The following is an 18,104-nucleotide window of genomic DNA, read 5'->3' on the forward strand; positions in this document are numbered from 1 at the left end:
AAGTAAAAAACCAGAGTGTAAAATGATTTTACACAAAACTGATTTTGTTGCCAATTCAAAACTGAATAATTTTCTTTACTTTAGAGTTCAAAAACATTAGCATATGACACCTTCTTCCACTCTATGTTTATTACTGATGGCTAAGACTCATGCCTAGCAATGATGCTGTAGATATTTGCAAACTAAAATTCCTCCTAAACTTCTTCACCATACAGTATTGTCTTGAGCAGTGCTGAGGAACTAGATAATGTTCTTCATTGTCAAATGTGGGTGGTATGGTTTGAAAGCAGAGGTGATGCCTTGACCCAAAGCTGAATGAGAGAGGTGATCCTAAAAGCCAAGGGAACCAGTTTTGAATTTTATAGAGGGATGACCTTCAGATCTCTATTTGAAAGCAAGTGAGGTTAACATGGTCCTTAAAGTCTTAAATCCTGAAGAGGTCTTCTCCTTCTGAACAGTGAACATTTTATCAGAAATCTAGAAGACACCTCTCTTGCTCAAAACTTGCATGGCATTCTAACCACAACTTATATTATTTGCTTCAGAATTATCAAGAATATCCTTGCAACCTCCTCATCAAATCCTGACTTGCTTTTTTTTAAAGTGCTTGAATCCCCATGAATTGCAAGAATTATCTCACAGTAATCTGGCACATCAGTAAACAACCTCCTATTTATATTCTAGACCAACATAAACAGGAACCTTTTTATCTCCAAAACTGCACAACACATCTTGTTTGTAATGCCATAACCATAATTGAGAAAATGGTCACTTTCCATGTACAGTACAAAGAAATTATATATATGCACTGTTTGAAGTTTTCACAATTAACATTTGAGAAAATTACCAATACTTTTAATAATCTGTAAGGTTCAAATGCTTACTCATACACCTCCATGACAACACACAATGAAAGCATTGTTTAATGCACCTCAAGATTATTTCTCACACAGGACACTATAATACAAATGAGTAATCTGACCTACATACAGTGTAAACTTGAAAACACATCCAGTACTAACTACTCTTGATTTTGACAAGAAACAGTTTCAGCAACTATAATACCATGGAAAAAGGACAAATAAATGCTACACAAAATAAAAAAAAGCAAGTATTTAATACATGAAAGAATAATAGTAATTTAAACATAACTAAATTCAAACATGTATTTAACCATACAAAGGAGAAAAACTTTCTTACCTCCATACAAACATCTATATATATTTAAAAAATAACTCAAGATGCTAGATATAACACAACAATTATTACATTACCATTTTTTATGTGAGGGAATACAAAGGATGAACAATACTAGAGAGCACTCAGCATACTGTTTGACAACCACAGAATTTGGACAAATGGGAATAATGAAGAAGGTATGACAATAAAATATTTAGTCCTTGTTAATTTAAACTTCAGTGGGATCAAGATTAAAGTAAAATATGAGGCTTGTTTGTTGTATGGATAAAAATGAACTGTTTTCCTGTAAAACATGGAATAAAAATAAAAATGAAAAATTCTTGATTTTTTCCAGAACAATATTCCTGAATTAATTTAAAGTGTTTCAAGCAGATGATAATTATTATACTGATTATCATTCTACTATAGTTTAACTGAAACAGTCTTTTCTCAAGGATTCAAATGAGACGTAAAAATTGGTGCAAGGAAAAATGAAAGAAGTTCGACTTCTGTCACTAAAGTCGGAAAGGATGATTAGTAAAAGCCAAATATCAGTCCAGTTGGGCTGTAGAGACTCTACAACCTCCTTAATGGAACAGAAAATGTACAGATGTATAAAAAATCCCACCTTTTTGCACATAAAAAATGAGTACTCTCCATTTTCTTGTGCTTTGCTGACCTAACACAAGCACCATTTGATATGATGCTATGGTAGAATGGCCTGTTCCTCATTTTATTAATTTTTCTTCATTGTGAGCCCATTAATCATTGCCACACTTTTGTGCAATGTCTCTCCCATCAAACCAACATGTCCCAAGGACTGTGAATGTCAATTTTTTTTTTTTTTTTTTTTTACTTTTGAACATTTTCTATTAATTCTTGCACATTTATCATCTTGGGGATTGACTGTGCTTTTCAGTATACCTCTGGGGCTCCACTGATGTAATTTTCCTGAATGTGTCACCATTCTTTGATTTTTTCTCACCTTATACCAGCTAACAAATGAAATGCTTAAGAGGAAGGACATTGTTTCTGAGGGATGCTTTAGCCTTCTTTCTGTGCCCACTCCTACGATCTTGAGGATTATTCTATCACCTCTGGGAGGGATATTTTGTCACCTTACAACCAGCTACAGCTCCCCACTATGATTTTGTTCCGCTACTAGATTACCAGTCTCTCCTGTGCCTTTATCTCCCACTCCTGTTTCATCATCCTGTTTTTTTTGTTTAGAGAACAACTTCAACCTGGGGGTGTCAAATTTGTTGATGAATTGCACTCTTCAGTTTCAGCCCACAGCCTGCAGCTTCCTCCACATGCCTGTATGCAGCCTGTACCATCTCCAACTCCTCTTCCAGTGGACAGAGTGATACCTGCCGCCTTGCCTTCATCTTTGGTCATTTTGTCAACATCAACACCTCAGTCTGTGCGTTGATTGGAAAATGCTTCACTCCCTTCCAATTAGGCTCCTTATGCTACAGGACTCTCAGAATGATGTTTTAGCTTGTCACTGTCTTCTCCAAGCATGTTATTGGGTTACAGGCCTTATTTGGAGATGTCCCCCCATTCCCATTACTATTTTTTTCATTTGCTCCTAATTTCATTTTGAAGACTCAAGCCTTAGAGTAGAAGGATTCAACTATTCATTCTTGTGCTATTCCAAATTCTGCATACAAGGAAATATGGGCTGGGTACTCAGGTCTTATTTTCAAAATAACATAATACTAAGTGACTACAGGAAGCACAGTTGTAAAACAAGCATATTCTGTTGTTTCACAAGACAATCTCTCTCAACTCAAGATCAAAACCCATGAGGCTTGGCTTTTTAAGTTCAATTTGGAGCTCCCTGGCCTCCTTCAAGCATACAGTTGGAAATGCCAAATATCTTTGCCATGTTTTAATTACATATCATCACAAAGATGTCTCTCTGATGTATATTCATTGTGGCTGATTGTACCAGCAAGCCATATGCTGTCAGGTGGGAGAGACTGAGATCATCTCTTTTCATCTTCTTCATGATCTTTATTCTTCATGCTCTGGCACACATTAAGAGGAGTGGTTCTCCATGGTATCTATCCTCACCACTTACAACTTCATTTTTTTAAGTACAGCCCATGGATTTGCTTCGATCTTCCAGTCCCAGTACATATATATAAACTTTGCCTTATGGAAGCGTCTCACATAATTGAAGGCTATTTCAAGATGAACAGGCTTGTAAAAAACTGTTTTACTGTAAAAAATACAGTGTTTTGATGATTCCTGGAGAGGACTGACTTCTGATCCTATAGTCTTCTTTCCTCTCCATATAACCTTCACATGTTTTTGTTAGTTTAGCATTCAATATTCATACTACAATTCAATTCAAGAAAATTATAATCAATGTGTCCGTAACCCATTGATTACATAATTTAATGTTTTCCTCCCTTTCCCACACTCTTTGACCTCTAAAAGAGTACTAATGAAAAACTGATAGTGGACGCTTCACACAGATGGTCTGGGCATGGACAACAGTGTTTTCCTTGTTCACAAACATAACAATTTGGTGCAACTGGACAGCCACTTAACAGGTGTATACACTGAAAAATGTATACAGTTGTAAAAAAGCATTGAGTTTATTCCCTAAAATCGAAGTCACAATATTCTATATATTTCTACTAACTCTCTGTTCCCTATTTTTACCATACCACCTTAACCATTCATGGCTCCAAGGACTCCCTGCCTGACAGACTTTTTTGTGTGCATAACACTGTGACATTTTTCATTTACCAAAGATTACCATGTTTATGTTACATGGTAGTCTTATCCTATGGGATGATGGACAAGGAAGGTTTGCTGGATAAGCAGAGGATCTGAGTTTCTGATATAAAAGGAATGATTATGGAATATAATTTGGATGCTAAGCAAAGGTAATTACTCTGAAAATATAAAAATTCCAAATGAATGCCTGATTTTGCTATAGTAATGTTATTTAAAAAGTAACAACCAAATCTACCAAGACTGAATTTAACCTTGAATTTGAAGGACCTTGTTCTACTTGCAATAGTTTGTATACACACATCAACATATAAAATATTCCTGACATTTTTATATTATATTTTCTAAATGCTATCAAGTGTAGGTATTATCTACTAATCACATATTATTACAAATCAATTTGATAATAAAATTACAATGAAAAAGAAAAGACATTACCAAAATATTATGAAATACCTTTCCAGAGTAATTAATAACAAGGAAACAGTCAAGTCACATGGTATATAGATAGGAATACAGAAGAAGCAAGATTATTTTACACCCTGTAAAATAAATAGCAAAATCTCTCTTCTTACAGTTTTGTCATGAAAAATTCAATAGTTTTCAGTGCCTGAATAAAGTTGACTTTTATTACTATATTACATGAAGGAAAATACTTAACAATATTGTACCTAAAAAGCAAAAGAATCATTAGTATAAAATCAATATATCTCATCATGCATGTTACACAAAAGTCTATGTGACTAATGAGATTATTAATAAAACATACAGTACATTAATACCATACAATGGTGATACAAATAACAATAATCTACATTGTAACTAGAAAAAGCAAGGTATCTAGCCAGTAACTGCAGGTAATTTCAACTTTATAAAATGGAAAACTTTTCACAATATGGAGTTGACTACAAAGCTACAAGCAACAATGTCTTGTCACAAGTAGACTTTTACAAGCCATGAAAATTTGTTTTAGTTCCAAGTAAGTTAATATGAAAAACTAAAAGAAGCATTTGTTAGACTTAAGGAACACAGGAGCTTCAGTTTTTGTTTTGAAAATCCTATAGTATTGAGAAAAAACTATAAAACATGATATAAAATGCTGAATTGATACATTGGAATGTGCTGCATAAAATTATAATTACAGTATTGCTATTTCCTTCACAATGACTGTCAAAATCTATATGAATGAAAACCTATAAACAACTGAGCCTATATTTCTTATAAAGATTACCCTTTATACTATCATACACAAAAGGTAATCAAAAAGTAAATATAAAATTATTGCCTCAGTAATAAGTTCCTAAGGTTCATATGAAAAAGCATTACAATACTTCAACCAAAATGGTTACTTCCACAAGTTGAAGATTTAGCTATTTAAATGTGCAACTTTTTTACAGATAATAAAAAATCTTATTGCTACATTATCTACAACTAAGCAATGTACCATCATCAAAGGGTACCTAATAATTATGAGTCAAGCTATGTGACGGGTAAGTCCAAAGACCTATTTACTGATTGCTGTGCTAAATGAACTACCTACTCTTCCTTTAAGAATTGAATTATGTGCAATTCCTGGATAACTACAGGCTACTTAACCCTAACTTTCTTCTTAAAAGCACTGATAACATCATAAACAAAGCTAACACTAAGTAAATAACCAATGTTTTCCATATGCTTTAACTTTAAACCAAAACCTACAATGGGCTGCTTTCTAAACCAAGACATTTTTATAAAACCCACAAGTGCATATTATGATATCAAGATTTGAACAGCTTTGTTAGTAAGCTGTTTTTATACTGTTATAAGAAAAACCGAAAAATTGTAAGACAACTCTAAATTCACAGCAACTATGTGCAGATCAATTATCAAAGGTGATGCTTTTCTCTTTATATTTGCTCCAAGACAGTAACAACTATTTTACTGTATAAGGAATAATTGCACAAGCCGCCATGGCGTGTTTCAATACATAGGCATAGCTTATTTATTCAATAAATTTTTATTTATTATAACAGAAAAACTGAATAACATAAAAGCTAAAACTTATAAGAAAACTTGTTAGGATGTCCTGACATAAATGCTGGGTAGTTCAGTAAAAAAAAAATTTACAAAAATCAGTTTAAAAATAAAACAAAAAATCAGTTTGAAAATAAAGAAGGAAACAAAAGATGTGAATATCACCAATGAATGAGGAACTCAAGAGAATCCTACCAGCACAATGACTGAATTATATAGGGAACATTTGCCTGAGTTTTGCATGCAGATGCCCAATGCCAATCAGTTCCACATGACTACACTCACTGAATGATTAGTTTAAAACTTTGGCTAAAAGTTAAAGCATATTTAAAAGATGGTTTTAATGATATGTTAATTAAAATGAACTAATTACCCATAATAATTACTTCAATTTCTAGATACATCTTTATTAATGGTGGTTAATTTGCATCAATAGGAGGAATTTATACAAATTATTACATTAAACTCCAGCACATCTCCTAACAGTGAATGGTTTGAATAATGGTGGTTTAGTGTAAATGCACTCCAGATTTCACTATTGGTATCACAGTTGATTTACCTCCATAAAAGTGAAACATAGGCTGTACCTCAGCAGGCACAAATGCAAGCACAGGCAAGGTGTGCTTAACTGCAGAAATCCTGGGCCAAGGAATATACGTAATCAGATAACAAATATAGGTATCAAGCGTAACTACAATATATTTATATCGAAATTATAGGCAATTACCTAATCATTATAACAAAAAACCAATTCTTGGTACTTCTGGCAGACTATCAAAATCAAATCTATTAAAGAAAATATACGAGTCTCACAAGTAGCATTACTTTGGTTCTAATAATAAAACTTATGAAAAAAGTGAGACCTTTACTTCAAAGGAACCTGCAGAAACTACAAAAGATACCTTGCTTTTCTTGTGGATGGAGACAGAAGACGGGAGTTTGGGAAGACTCTTGGAACGCTGAATGGGCCAAGACATCAGTAGATTTTTGGGTTTAGGGGGAAGATCAGGCTTACTCTTGCTAGTGATTTTATCAGCACCTGAAACTCCAAATGAAGCTAACCTATCTAACTCACTTGCCTCTACACTATCATCAACAGACTGGAATGGCTGCAATTTGCAGTAAATAGAGGATGTAAATGTGGTTGAATCACTAACGCCAGCACAAAGGGATTGCGATGAAGCCCTCCGATGAAAATCAACATCTAAGCCCTCAGAAGAATCCCTCACATGGAAAGGATTGCCATCCCTACTGCAGCACTCATTAAAACTATGCAAGCTTGACAATTCATAACAAGAATTATTGCTATTACTGCTTGATTCTTGTGATCCTTTCAATCTACCTTTAACTGCATTCAAACATTTCCTATTAGGAACAGCTAATTGTTCTTGAAATTCTGGGGTAATTTCAATAGTCTGATAATTCAGCTTTGGAATAACTGTTATTTGTGATATTTGAGAAGACTGAGATTCAAAACTTGGATTTCGTGGAATGGAAGGAGAACAATGGATATCTAAATGTGATGGAACATTTTGTAACTTAGCTTTAACTACTGGATTAGAATAATGATCAGTTTCTTTATTGTCATTTTTGTTGAAAGTTGTGCTTGATGAGCTCTGAGGTACAATGTGGACTCTAACTGGATGGCCATGGCTCAAATTAGTTTGAGTTGATGTTGACTTTGACAAGGGCTTCACAACTGCTCCACTCATACCTCCCCTTCTAACATGGTATGAAGGCTTCAGGAAATTTGGTTTAGGTGGAACTTCTGGCTTTTTATCTGCTCTGAATCTCAAATAGTCTTTTTTCACTTTGTCTACAACTAACATTTTTGGACAAACACTGGCCTTCATCCACCAATGAGCATAAAGGCCTGACCTAAAGACTACATCTTCCCTGTTACCTCCTGAATGTGTTGTGCAAAGTACAGGGGGATGAGATGATGGAGAATAACGCAGAGAACCAGACCCATACAAAGAAGAAATAGAATCTGTTGTATACGACAAAGGATTTGAAGTATATGGTGTTGTCATTGGAGTTGGCAATAAACTGTCAGTATCACCACTGCAATCTGGTGTTAATGGACGTATCTGGTAAGAGGACTCACATCTAGATAATTTTGCTCCAGAAAATTGTGAAGACTGAGAACAGTGGGATAAGCATGAACCACGTCCTATCCCTGGTGTTTCACTCCTTAAAGGACAAAACTCTAAATGGTGAACTATGTCTGCAAGGCCAGAATCAGATGACCTGTGACTATATGACTCACAACTACAAACTTTAGATGGATTTTCAACATCACACACCAACTGAACAAAATGACTTGAAAACTTCACCTTCTGTAAATCACAGTCCACAGGAGGTGTTGAAACACTCAGGTTGGGTTCACTGTGAGATACAGTCATAGATACAGGAATATGTTTTCTCTGGCTTTCATAATAATCTCCCCCATCATTTCCCATTTCATCACCACTGCATGAAGACACATAGTACACAACATTGGGTTTTGACTTAAAAGGGAAGTTAGTCTTCAAAGGCTCAAATTCAGAATATATTTTTTCAAGCACCATTATATCATCAGATGAATTGGAATTTTCATATATGGTTTTATTACAAATGTTTGGTGTACTATCAGAAAGCTCATCACTTTCAACAGAGGGTATTACACTGGGAAGGATAATTGGATTAGCAGGAATATTCAAAACAGACGAATGCACTATCTTTGGCTCTACACTGGCATCTACTGATTTACAAATATAATCTGAACTCAGCACTGGAAGAGATGCAGAATTTGCAACACCCCCAAACTGATCAGCATCTGATGATAAATAGTCTTTGTTATCATTGATGTTGCAAGAACAAGACTTTTTAGATCTTGTATGCCTAATTCCTTCTACACCCATGAAAGAAGAAAAATCATCAGAAAGAACTTTACTTTCTGTAGAAACAGTAACTTGCATAGTCTTCACAGGAATCTCATGTGTAGCACTATAAAAAGAATCTTCACTTGAAACGCTTTTGTAACCCTTAAAATCTGGAGAATCTTCGGAACACAATTTGGAACAGGTCATACCTGTTGATATCTCCCCATAAGAATGCATTTCATCTGGTTTATATAATCCTAAATTAGAATCCTCAGGATTATAGTAGCGAACATACCCATAAGGATTGCTACCATCTGTAGACACACCAGATTCTGAACTAGAAACAGATGCACTCAATTCTTTGCCTTGATATCTCCACTTTTGAAGATTGCTGGTTGAGAGGGGTAATGCCATATTTTCTGTTGTTAAAAGCGGAGTAACAGTAACTGCAGTATTAGTCTTTACTTTTGGTTCAGCCCAAATACATCCTTCAATTGATGACTCACTTGTTTCAGAGCTCTCTGTTGAAGACCTTTTCTTTATTTTTACTTCACATATCTCATCACCAGAATCATCACTTGAGGAACAACCTGTCAGAATTGAGCACTCTGTCCTGTGCCTCCTGAGTTGCACTGTTTGAACCTGACTTTCATCTTGTTTATCACCAGATAGGTATCGCAACAACTTTTTAGTAATAACTTTCCTTCTATACATATTACTAAAAAACTTTGTAAGAACCGTGTATGGTCGGCCTATATACATTTTTTCACAAGTCTGCTCTGATAACATCTGAGTAGTTAAATTTGGCGTACTTATGACCAGTTTCACTTGAGGTATTTTACAAGTACACACCACAAGATTAACTGCACTCTCACTATCATGACAACCTTCTTTCCCTATACTGCCATCACTATCATCACTATATTTCACTCGTGGAAGACCCATTGCATCAAGAAAATAAGGTAACCCACAAGTCATGCATAAATATCTGGAAGAAGGATGAAGAGTAGATTCTTCAGTCACATACGGCCAATCACTTACATGTGATGAGGATACATGGGGTGAGGTTAGGGAGGATTTATGTGGGGTGAAATTGGTAGATCTGGCTAATCGACTCTGCTGACTCAAAACCTCAACCCACTGCAACTGGTCTTCCTTTGTCTGACATAAGGCAATAATGCGCTCAGCTGGAGGACCTGAAAAAATACAGTATACTTAATATGATACTCATGTTCTAATGATGAAAGTTAAAGGGGAGTATATCAGTAACTCTAACCAATTTGAGATCATGGGCTTTCAGTTTCTAATATCAATGTGATAACTGACCAATCTTTCACTCACAAATTTCATTATAGAATCCCATCACCAAAGATCATATCTTTGTTCTCTAAACAATTAAAGCAATGTTACAGACACTCGTTTGACAAGGCAGTGGGTAATCATCACACATATAAGCAACATTCTAAAAGATGTACTATATGCCATAATGCTACTTGTAATGTGAGCATAATTCGTATGCAGTGCATAAATTTTGAAGAAGAATTACAGGGCCATTTTTACTTCATTATCACATATTCTTAAACTATTTTTACCTATACAGTATATTTTACAAACTGAAATAAGAACTGCATAGCAGAATACAGCATTATTACTACAGTAAAATAGTGAACTATTAACCTATTCCCAACTAATGGGAGTTTTTGTTACAAATGTCTATTCTAATAAGTTCAAATTAAGTGTTAAAAGCTGAATTTTCTGAACAGCTGTTCTATTCATGATTCATTTTTCCTCAAGTTTTTACGTAGGTCAGCAACCAGCTGTTAACAATTTTAACACCCTTGGTGTCTTATTTCCAGAATTTTTTCTTTAGTTTAAGTTTGTATGCTTGAGCAGTTCATCCCAAAACACCCTAAGTCATCTTAGATTAGTACCCTTTTAAAACTGTTACTCTTATGTATATATGCCTCCTAAAATGCTTATAACAATGATTTACTCATTTTAAAATATGAAGTTTTCACAATAAAACTAATATTGTAATACTTACCTGAACGCCTGAATTACCCCGGGTCACTGACCAGCCAGAACTATATCCCCCATAATTTCACCCACAAAGTAGGTAATTAACTGTCAGTGTTACCAACGCTACAGGTAAAATCTTGTCAAATGAGTTACCTGAGGTACCGTTGACAACGCTGCTGTAAATACCAGCCGACAGAGGCCGACATCCCCAATTGAGTCACTCACTATCAAAAATTGAAGTGGGGAGGAGGGTGGGAATCATTCAGGTGTTCAGGTAAGTATTACAATATTAGTTTTATTATGAAAATTCATATTGCAATACACTCCCTGAACACCTGAATTAGCCCAATTAACAAAATTTTAATGGTGGGAACAATCTAATTCAGCCCGACCTGTCAACGGAGAATGAGCAGGTAACTCATTATCAGCCTACTATGTGTAAATGTATGTGTAAATGTATGGCACCATATCAATCAATGCTTTTGGTGAAGAGACATGCTGGAGAGTACTTTGATCGACAGTCAGGTCAGTACTGTCTCAGTCCGTCGACCTCCCATGTGGCTCTTCAGAACATCTCATGTATGGAGGAGTACGATTGACCTCCCACGTAACTATTCAGAGCCTCTCATGTGTGGAATAGTATGATGAACCTCCCATGTGGCTATTCAGAGCCTCTCATGTATGGAGGGGAATGAAGCAGTTTGCTGAGCCGCTGATCCTCCGGTGCGGATAAGGCCCAACGAACCCATGATCGATGAGTGAAAAAGTATCTCAGCGCCGACGAAAGAGCCTAGCCTACTAGAGAACCACCCTGGACTCTCGTAGGGAAATTATCAAAGACTATGATACTTAAAATGTGCTAAACCTAAGTTCATGTGATTATATCATTACTGATGCCTAGGATTCCAAAGACTAAAAGGAATTCCTCTATCTGGTTAACCTAAGAACTTCCTCACTGAGAGAATACCACCTCAGCTAAATTAATGCACCCTAGATAACAGAGTTAGCCGCTACACATGGACTAAGAGAATAACCCTCCACGAGGCGAATTGAACATCTCTTAAGTAAAAGGAAGTAAACATTGAGACGGACTTCCAAGTAGCCGTCTCAAGAATAGAAGACACTGAACAATTCCTTAGAAATGAAGATGAAGTGGCCAACTCTGAATACTGTGCTCTCAGGGGTAATACAGAGCTTGAAGACGAAGAAGAAGAACCCTAAGAAGCCTGGGAAATCATCTCCCTCAGAAAGTAACTAATAGCATTCTTTTACAGCGTACGGGATGGATTCCGTGGAGAGACGAGAAGTGTACGCGGACGTGGACGGAGTTTCTCAACCTTTGATAAAATAGACTTTTAATGCTCGCACCGGACATGAAGAACATCTTCGCTGGTTCACTGGTAATAACTCTTGCAGATAAAGAACCCTAACCATACGAGGCAGAGGGTTAACCTCCGACTCCGTCTTCACCACAAATTCCGGAGAAGAGACACATACATATCATTTCATGACTAGAAAACCAGCCTAGAAACTGCCTGAAGCTCGCCCATCCTTCTAGTTGTAGCTAAAGCCGTAAGAAAAAGCACCTTCTTAGTCAGCTGTCTTAACGTTAGAACTTCCGACAAATCCCACAGAGGAACCTGAGTCGGCAAGACAGGACGTTTAATCTTAAAGGAACATAATAAATCATGGATAATCTTACTACTAGAAATTTTCGGGAAGATGGAAACTACATGTACTGCTAAGCGTTGAGCGGTAGCCAGCAATAGCCGAATATGAAAGAACCTTGACTTTCCAAAGGAATAAAAGAAAACCAGCTATTTTGGCTATGGAAGGACTAGAGATGGAATGACCTTCCTAACGACACCAACTTCTATACGTTGTCCAGCTGACCTGGTAAAGTTTACAGGTTGACTTTCTCACGCTGAAAGAAAACTGTCTAGGCACAGCTTTACAGAGTCTGGTCTATCTAGCTGCTCGCTTGGCAGTCACCTTGCAACTAGATTCAGCACGTGAGGGTTTTGATGATAATGGTGAAAATGCGGTTGTCTGAGAAGATCTTCACATGGGAAGGAACATTGGAACTTCCATAAGGAGCTTTAGGAGTCCCGGAAACCAAGGGCGTTAGGGCCAGCAAGGAGCTAGAGTCATAGACGTCTTGACACTCTCCCGCAATTTCCTGATTACCTGAGGAATGAGACCGAATGGCGGAAAGCAAACACCTGCATGTGATTCCAATTTTGTAACGTCGGAATGGTTCCTATCAACATGGGGTCCACCAATGGTGAGAAAAACCGGAAGATGATGGTTCACTCTTGTCGCGAAAAAGTCCACAGACACTGGCCACTTCTGGAGAACCTGACATACTGCTTCCTGAGCCAAAGTCCACTCTTCCCCAATACCTGACAAGAGCGACTTAACGAGTCGGCCGGTACAGTCTTCTATCTCAACTTACATTATCTATTGTTTTCAAATGATTGCATTTCCTAATGAAACTGGTAAACAAATACCATTAATATTTACAAATTATGAAAATACTTTGTAAAACAAAACAAACCTGTGACTTCAAAAGCATTCTTGTAGTGGTCTCCATCTTCTAATTTAGTTACATGAATACTCTTCAAAGGATAGTTTCCCTGAAAAAGTCAATATATTTATTAGCATACCTTACGTCTTTATTAAAATTTTAAAACAATTTCTTACCTAGCAATCATCAACCACAGTAAACGACTATTCTGAGATAAAATCTAAGATTATCAAGTAATCATAATGAATTTCAATGAGCATGAAAATTGAAACAAGTAAAATGACATCTGCAACCTAACTTCCTGATCAGCACCCTAATTTTGCTTCCAACTTATTTGGGATAACTGTAAGTCACTCGGAATACTAGGATTTACTTTCTGAATATATTCTGCTTCAGAGAAAAGTTCATTACAACACACACTTAAAACCTTCAAAAGAATTAGAAGCTTTAGTAAATACACAGATATGATAACTACCAAGTGTCTGATAATTCAAAAACTTCTATCTCAGTTTTGTGTTTAACTATTACAGGCAGTCCCCAGTTATCAGCGATCCGGTTTTATGGCGCTTATCTAGTAACAAAAACCTGTGATTTTTGGCACCGATATTCTCAGATTTCCTCTTATTGGCGCCGATACATACCTAACAGAGGCACTGATCTCTGGTTATCAGCACTGATGCCTGGTTATCAGTGCCAATAAGCGCCGAAAATCACTGATTTTCGGTTATTTGCAATTTTCACTTATCATCAAGCCATTGGAATGGAATCCCCGCCGATAACTGGGGACTGCTTGTATCAAGTGGTTTAACCACTGATCTGGTTAAACTACTTAATAACAATAAAGTACAGCAGACAAACAAAACTCTCCAAAAGATAAAGGTATCTTACTTTTCCAAACAATCAGTAATTTTCTTGAGGAAATCCAACAGATTTTTATTCCTAAACCCTTGTAATAATAATAATAAAAAGAGACTTCCAGTAATTTACTGAGTAAAATGAAGTTTGTTTCTTTACAAGACAGAAATTATCATGAAAAAAGAAAAATATTTAGCATACGGTTAAGTGAATATGAAGTAATAGGAAGCACGATTCTTACCTCAAAGATAAAGGCACTCATCCTAGGCGATACAGCTAACATTACTAATGTTGTAGGGAATAAAACTAAGTACCGGTCTCTGTGATCAGGTAGGAGGGCTACAGAACCCATCCTCAAAACTTCCCCAAGAGCTCCCAGAGTTTCTCCACCATCCCATCCATGTACTCTTCCTGTGACTACTTCTAATTCAAGTTCCTTCTGACGCCTTATAGAACTACATGAGGACTGAAAAAGTGATGATAACTGATTATAGAAAAGAAGAAATGTTGCGTTGAGAAAGTCTAATATTTATCATAAATTAAATTCAATATACTTCCCAAATCTTTTTACATAAATGTCTTACAGTATCACTCAAAACAACTAAAATACAGAAATTATGTACCATCTAGTTTTTATCTAAACAATAACATTAATAAATACAGACATCAGGAACAGTAATAAAAATAACAGAAATATACTACCCATCAGAAATACAAGAAAGAAAATGTTTATACACACAAACCTATTTTATTTGCTTATGCTTTTGTTCACCACACAAGTTAACATAGATATTCTTGAGAGAAAGAGTATAACTTTTCTCCTTATTATATATACCAATGTTCGAAAACTCCTATACTCATACTGTACATTATTTAAAGAATGACTCAAACTTGCAGAGTTGTAAGGACACTTCAAGAAAAATAAGCACCTTGTACTTCTGGAGCATTAAAACTGTAATGACATTTGTGTGTTTAAACTTGAAAAAACATAATTCCCTTATACATTTTAGCTATTTATGACAGATGCTTATAAAGGCTGATCAAAATAGTATCCAATAGGAGAGCTACGTGAAAATTTGATTTATTAATCCAGGAATTTTCTTAAAAGATCTGATTTGTTCTTGTACATTCTAAACACTCATGAAACGGACTTTTTTTTTTATTATAAAGTAAGGACTAAATAGTCTCTCTTTAGTTATGCAGATTTGCTCTTATGCACTGAGGCACCAAATCCACTGAACTTCATGCAAAAAAAGTGACATCATGAACAAATGCTGTTACAGTTCTGTGCACAGCAGAAGCTTATCTGACTATCACTGGATATCTGCCGAGGTGAGAGATGGGAAGATGAGCAAAAGAAAAGAGCAGGGATGACTTGCATGTCCATAATAGGAGTCAGGCATACAGAATTTACAACCATACATTAAGAATTCCTAGTTTCCATTAGTATTCATTATTCTCTATTTGCTCATAATGAAGATCAGCATACTGAATTTGTGCATGAGGGACTACAGTATACGTAGTAAGGACTAACAAAAATGTATCATAAAACAGGCAAAAGACAGAATCATGATCTTCAAAAAGAAGCATGACAAATGTTTGATCTAATAATATTAAGAAAGCATAAAAGCATTGCACTTGAACACAGACATCATAGAAGTTATTTTCTTCACATTTAACTTTGGCATGGAACTGAAGCCTTTAATAGTTTTCAATCAGTTCTGTTGCTACAGTCATTTTATGGGGTTCACATATTGGTTTACTGTAGTTAACATGTAGATGATGTATTTATTCAAAAACTGGGTCTTTTGTTATTATATATTATACTGTTCAAATATGTATAACAGTAATTTTACCTGGATGATTAAAAATGTGGGATGACTGAACTGGGGTATATATATTATTTAATTCATACATCTATGTATTCAAGTTATATATTCATTATACAATGCATTATAGATTTACTTATATTTAATAACATCTTTTCAGGTTATTTGGAGCTGATGTTCGTGTCATTTATTCTTACACTGAGGTTGTCAAACCCTATGACGGAAGATAATGAACGTGGATATTCACATGTATCTGTAAGCTGTGGTCTACCATCATCCCTGCTTTGAATTTACCCCTACTTTTGTATTTTTTTAAACAGATTACAAAGATACTGTGACTGCATACTGTGGGGAAGGGTGAGTACTCTTGAAAATCTTTTAACTCCCTTCCTGGATGCATTACCCCTTATGTTTTTTACTTACTGAAATATAATTCTTTAGTAAATATAACAATATTCCTGGTCCTAATCTTCTCTATATTTTCTCTACTACACAAGTCTCCATAAGTTTATGCTAAACTTTCTTTTGCTTAATATGACTAACGTGACTTCACGTCTAGGAATACTATTCTCTTGATTTTTTTCTCTATTCTTTTATTTCACTGAATTCTTTCTATTAAAAACCCAGGATACAAAATGACATCTAACATCAAGAGGGAAAGGATAGTAAAATGTGAGGTATGGAAGAGAAAAAATCTAAACCCTGAGATAAAAAAAACACTGACTTTACAAGCACTACACCAGCAGTTGGGAATTTTATGTGCATCTGTATATTCTCGGATAGTTAGTACTTAGACAATGATTAAAACATTCATAAAAAAAATCGTCTGAGCAATATCAAAGACATGCTACAGATTCATTAAAACTGAAAAAAAGACAAAATCCTCATCATCACTTACAGCCAAGTCTTTATATACATGTGATGAACGCTGAGTATCACCTCTGTCTGGGTGACCTTCCTCTAAATGTCGTTCATATTCCTGCAACATTCCAGCATATTTATCCAACCTTCTGAAAGGTTTACTAAGCGCTGTTGTGAGCACCATAATGCCAGGTCGGACTGCACCTTCCCGTTCCATAAAGCTGTTAAGTTCATCCCTACATACAACAAACAAGAAAGATTTAGACTACAATTTCCTTACAAAAAAAAATGTTCACCCTGCAACCTTAACACCTGCAAGCTACCATTAAATCCAGTGGTTCTGTTAAATAGTACAATATTCATAAATAAAGAACTAACTTATATACTTCATAAAAGATCACAGCACTTATCATTCTCTTGATGTCAAAGCACTTACAAGAAAGTGTTCCATCTAAAAACATATAAGTGCAATATAAACTGTATAAGAGCAGTAAATGACAACTCACTTGTATTTTTCTAGTATGCACACAGCTCGGGGATGATTGGAACAGTAAGCTTTATGAACACCTTGTAGTTTTGGCGCTAATGACAAAAATACACCACCAATTCGCTGCTCTCTTGATGGCCTCTCTGCCTGTTCTTCTAAACTTTTCACAAGTAATGTATGACAGTAGCACACATCTTCAAGGTTTCCTATTAACTGGCAATATTCTGCTTCTAGTAGTCTGTAAAATGTGAATGTACAATAAGAATATATCCAAAATTTTTACAGAATACTAATAATGCCACTGCAAAGTAAAATGGAGTATCTGACATCACATTACCAGGACTTATATTCATGTACAGTTGTTCAAAGGGCTGAGATATGAATGATTACGATTATTTTACAGAAAAAACCATTTGTGATTTGCTCTTCCAGTACAACCAGATTATAACCACACAAATCATACTAAATATATGTCTTAACTTCCTAACACATGCTGAAACAGACAACATTGTCTGGCATTGGTGTAAGCATCTGGCACACGCCTGTGATAGCCATAAAGAAGTTCTTACCATGTGTCAAAAATGATGATTTGAATGATGTAAAGTGGGAGACTGGCTTACATGAAAAGGTTTTGTGTGCACATCTACAGAATGGGTTTAAATATTTACAAATATACACAAAAATCTATTACTTTATATAAACTCATTTATGCATCTATG

General features: G+C 35.4%; 1 protein-coding gene across 10 annotated transcripts in view; it reads right to left on the bottom strand.

Annotated features, from left to right (window-relative positions):
• The window catches only part of RtGEF (Rho-type guanine nucleotide exchange factor), a 318,924-nt gene that overhangs the window by 54,233 nt on the left and 246,587 nt on the right, over positions 1–18,104 (bottom strand). For 6 of the 10 annotated variants that reach the window (XR_010854520.1, XR_010854518.1, XR_010854519.1 and 3 more), the window contains 5 exons: positions 17,405–17,623; positions 16,936–17,134; positions 14,450–14,674; positions 13,384–13,462; positions 9,849–10,003 (listed from right to left, as the gene is read on the bottom strand). Coding sequence is in view for 3 of the 10 variants with exons in the window: in XM_067111541.1 (XP_066967642.1) it covers positions 9,849–10,003; positions 13,384–13,462; positions 14,450–14,674; positions 16,936–17,134; positions 17,405–17,623 (877 nt within the window). In the remaining 7 variants the exon portion in view is untranslated. Of the gene's footprint in view, positions 1–6,502; positions 6,583–6,845; positions 10,004–13,383; positions 13,463–14,449; positions 14,675–16,935; positions 17,135–17,404; positions 17,624–18,104 lie in introns of those variants that run through there. The other 4 variants (XR_010854516.1, XR_010854514.1, XR_010854515.1 and 1 more) reach the window with 2 other exon arrangements.

The sequence above is a fragment of the Macrobrachium rosenbergii genome, chromosome 11 (genome assembly GCF_040412425.1).
Source record: "Macrobrachium rosenbergii isolate ZJJX-2024 chromosome 11, ASM4041242v1, whole genome shotgun sequence".
Classification (NCBI taxonomy): Eukaryota; Metazoa; Arthropoda; class Malacostraca; order Decapoda; family Palaemonidae; genus Macrobrachium; species Macrobrachium rosenbergii.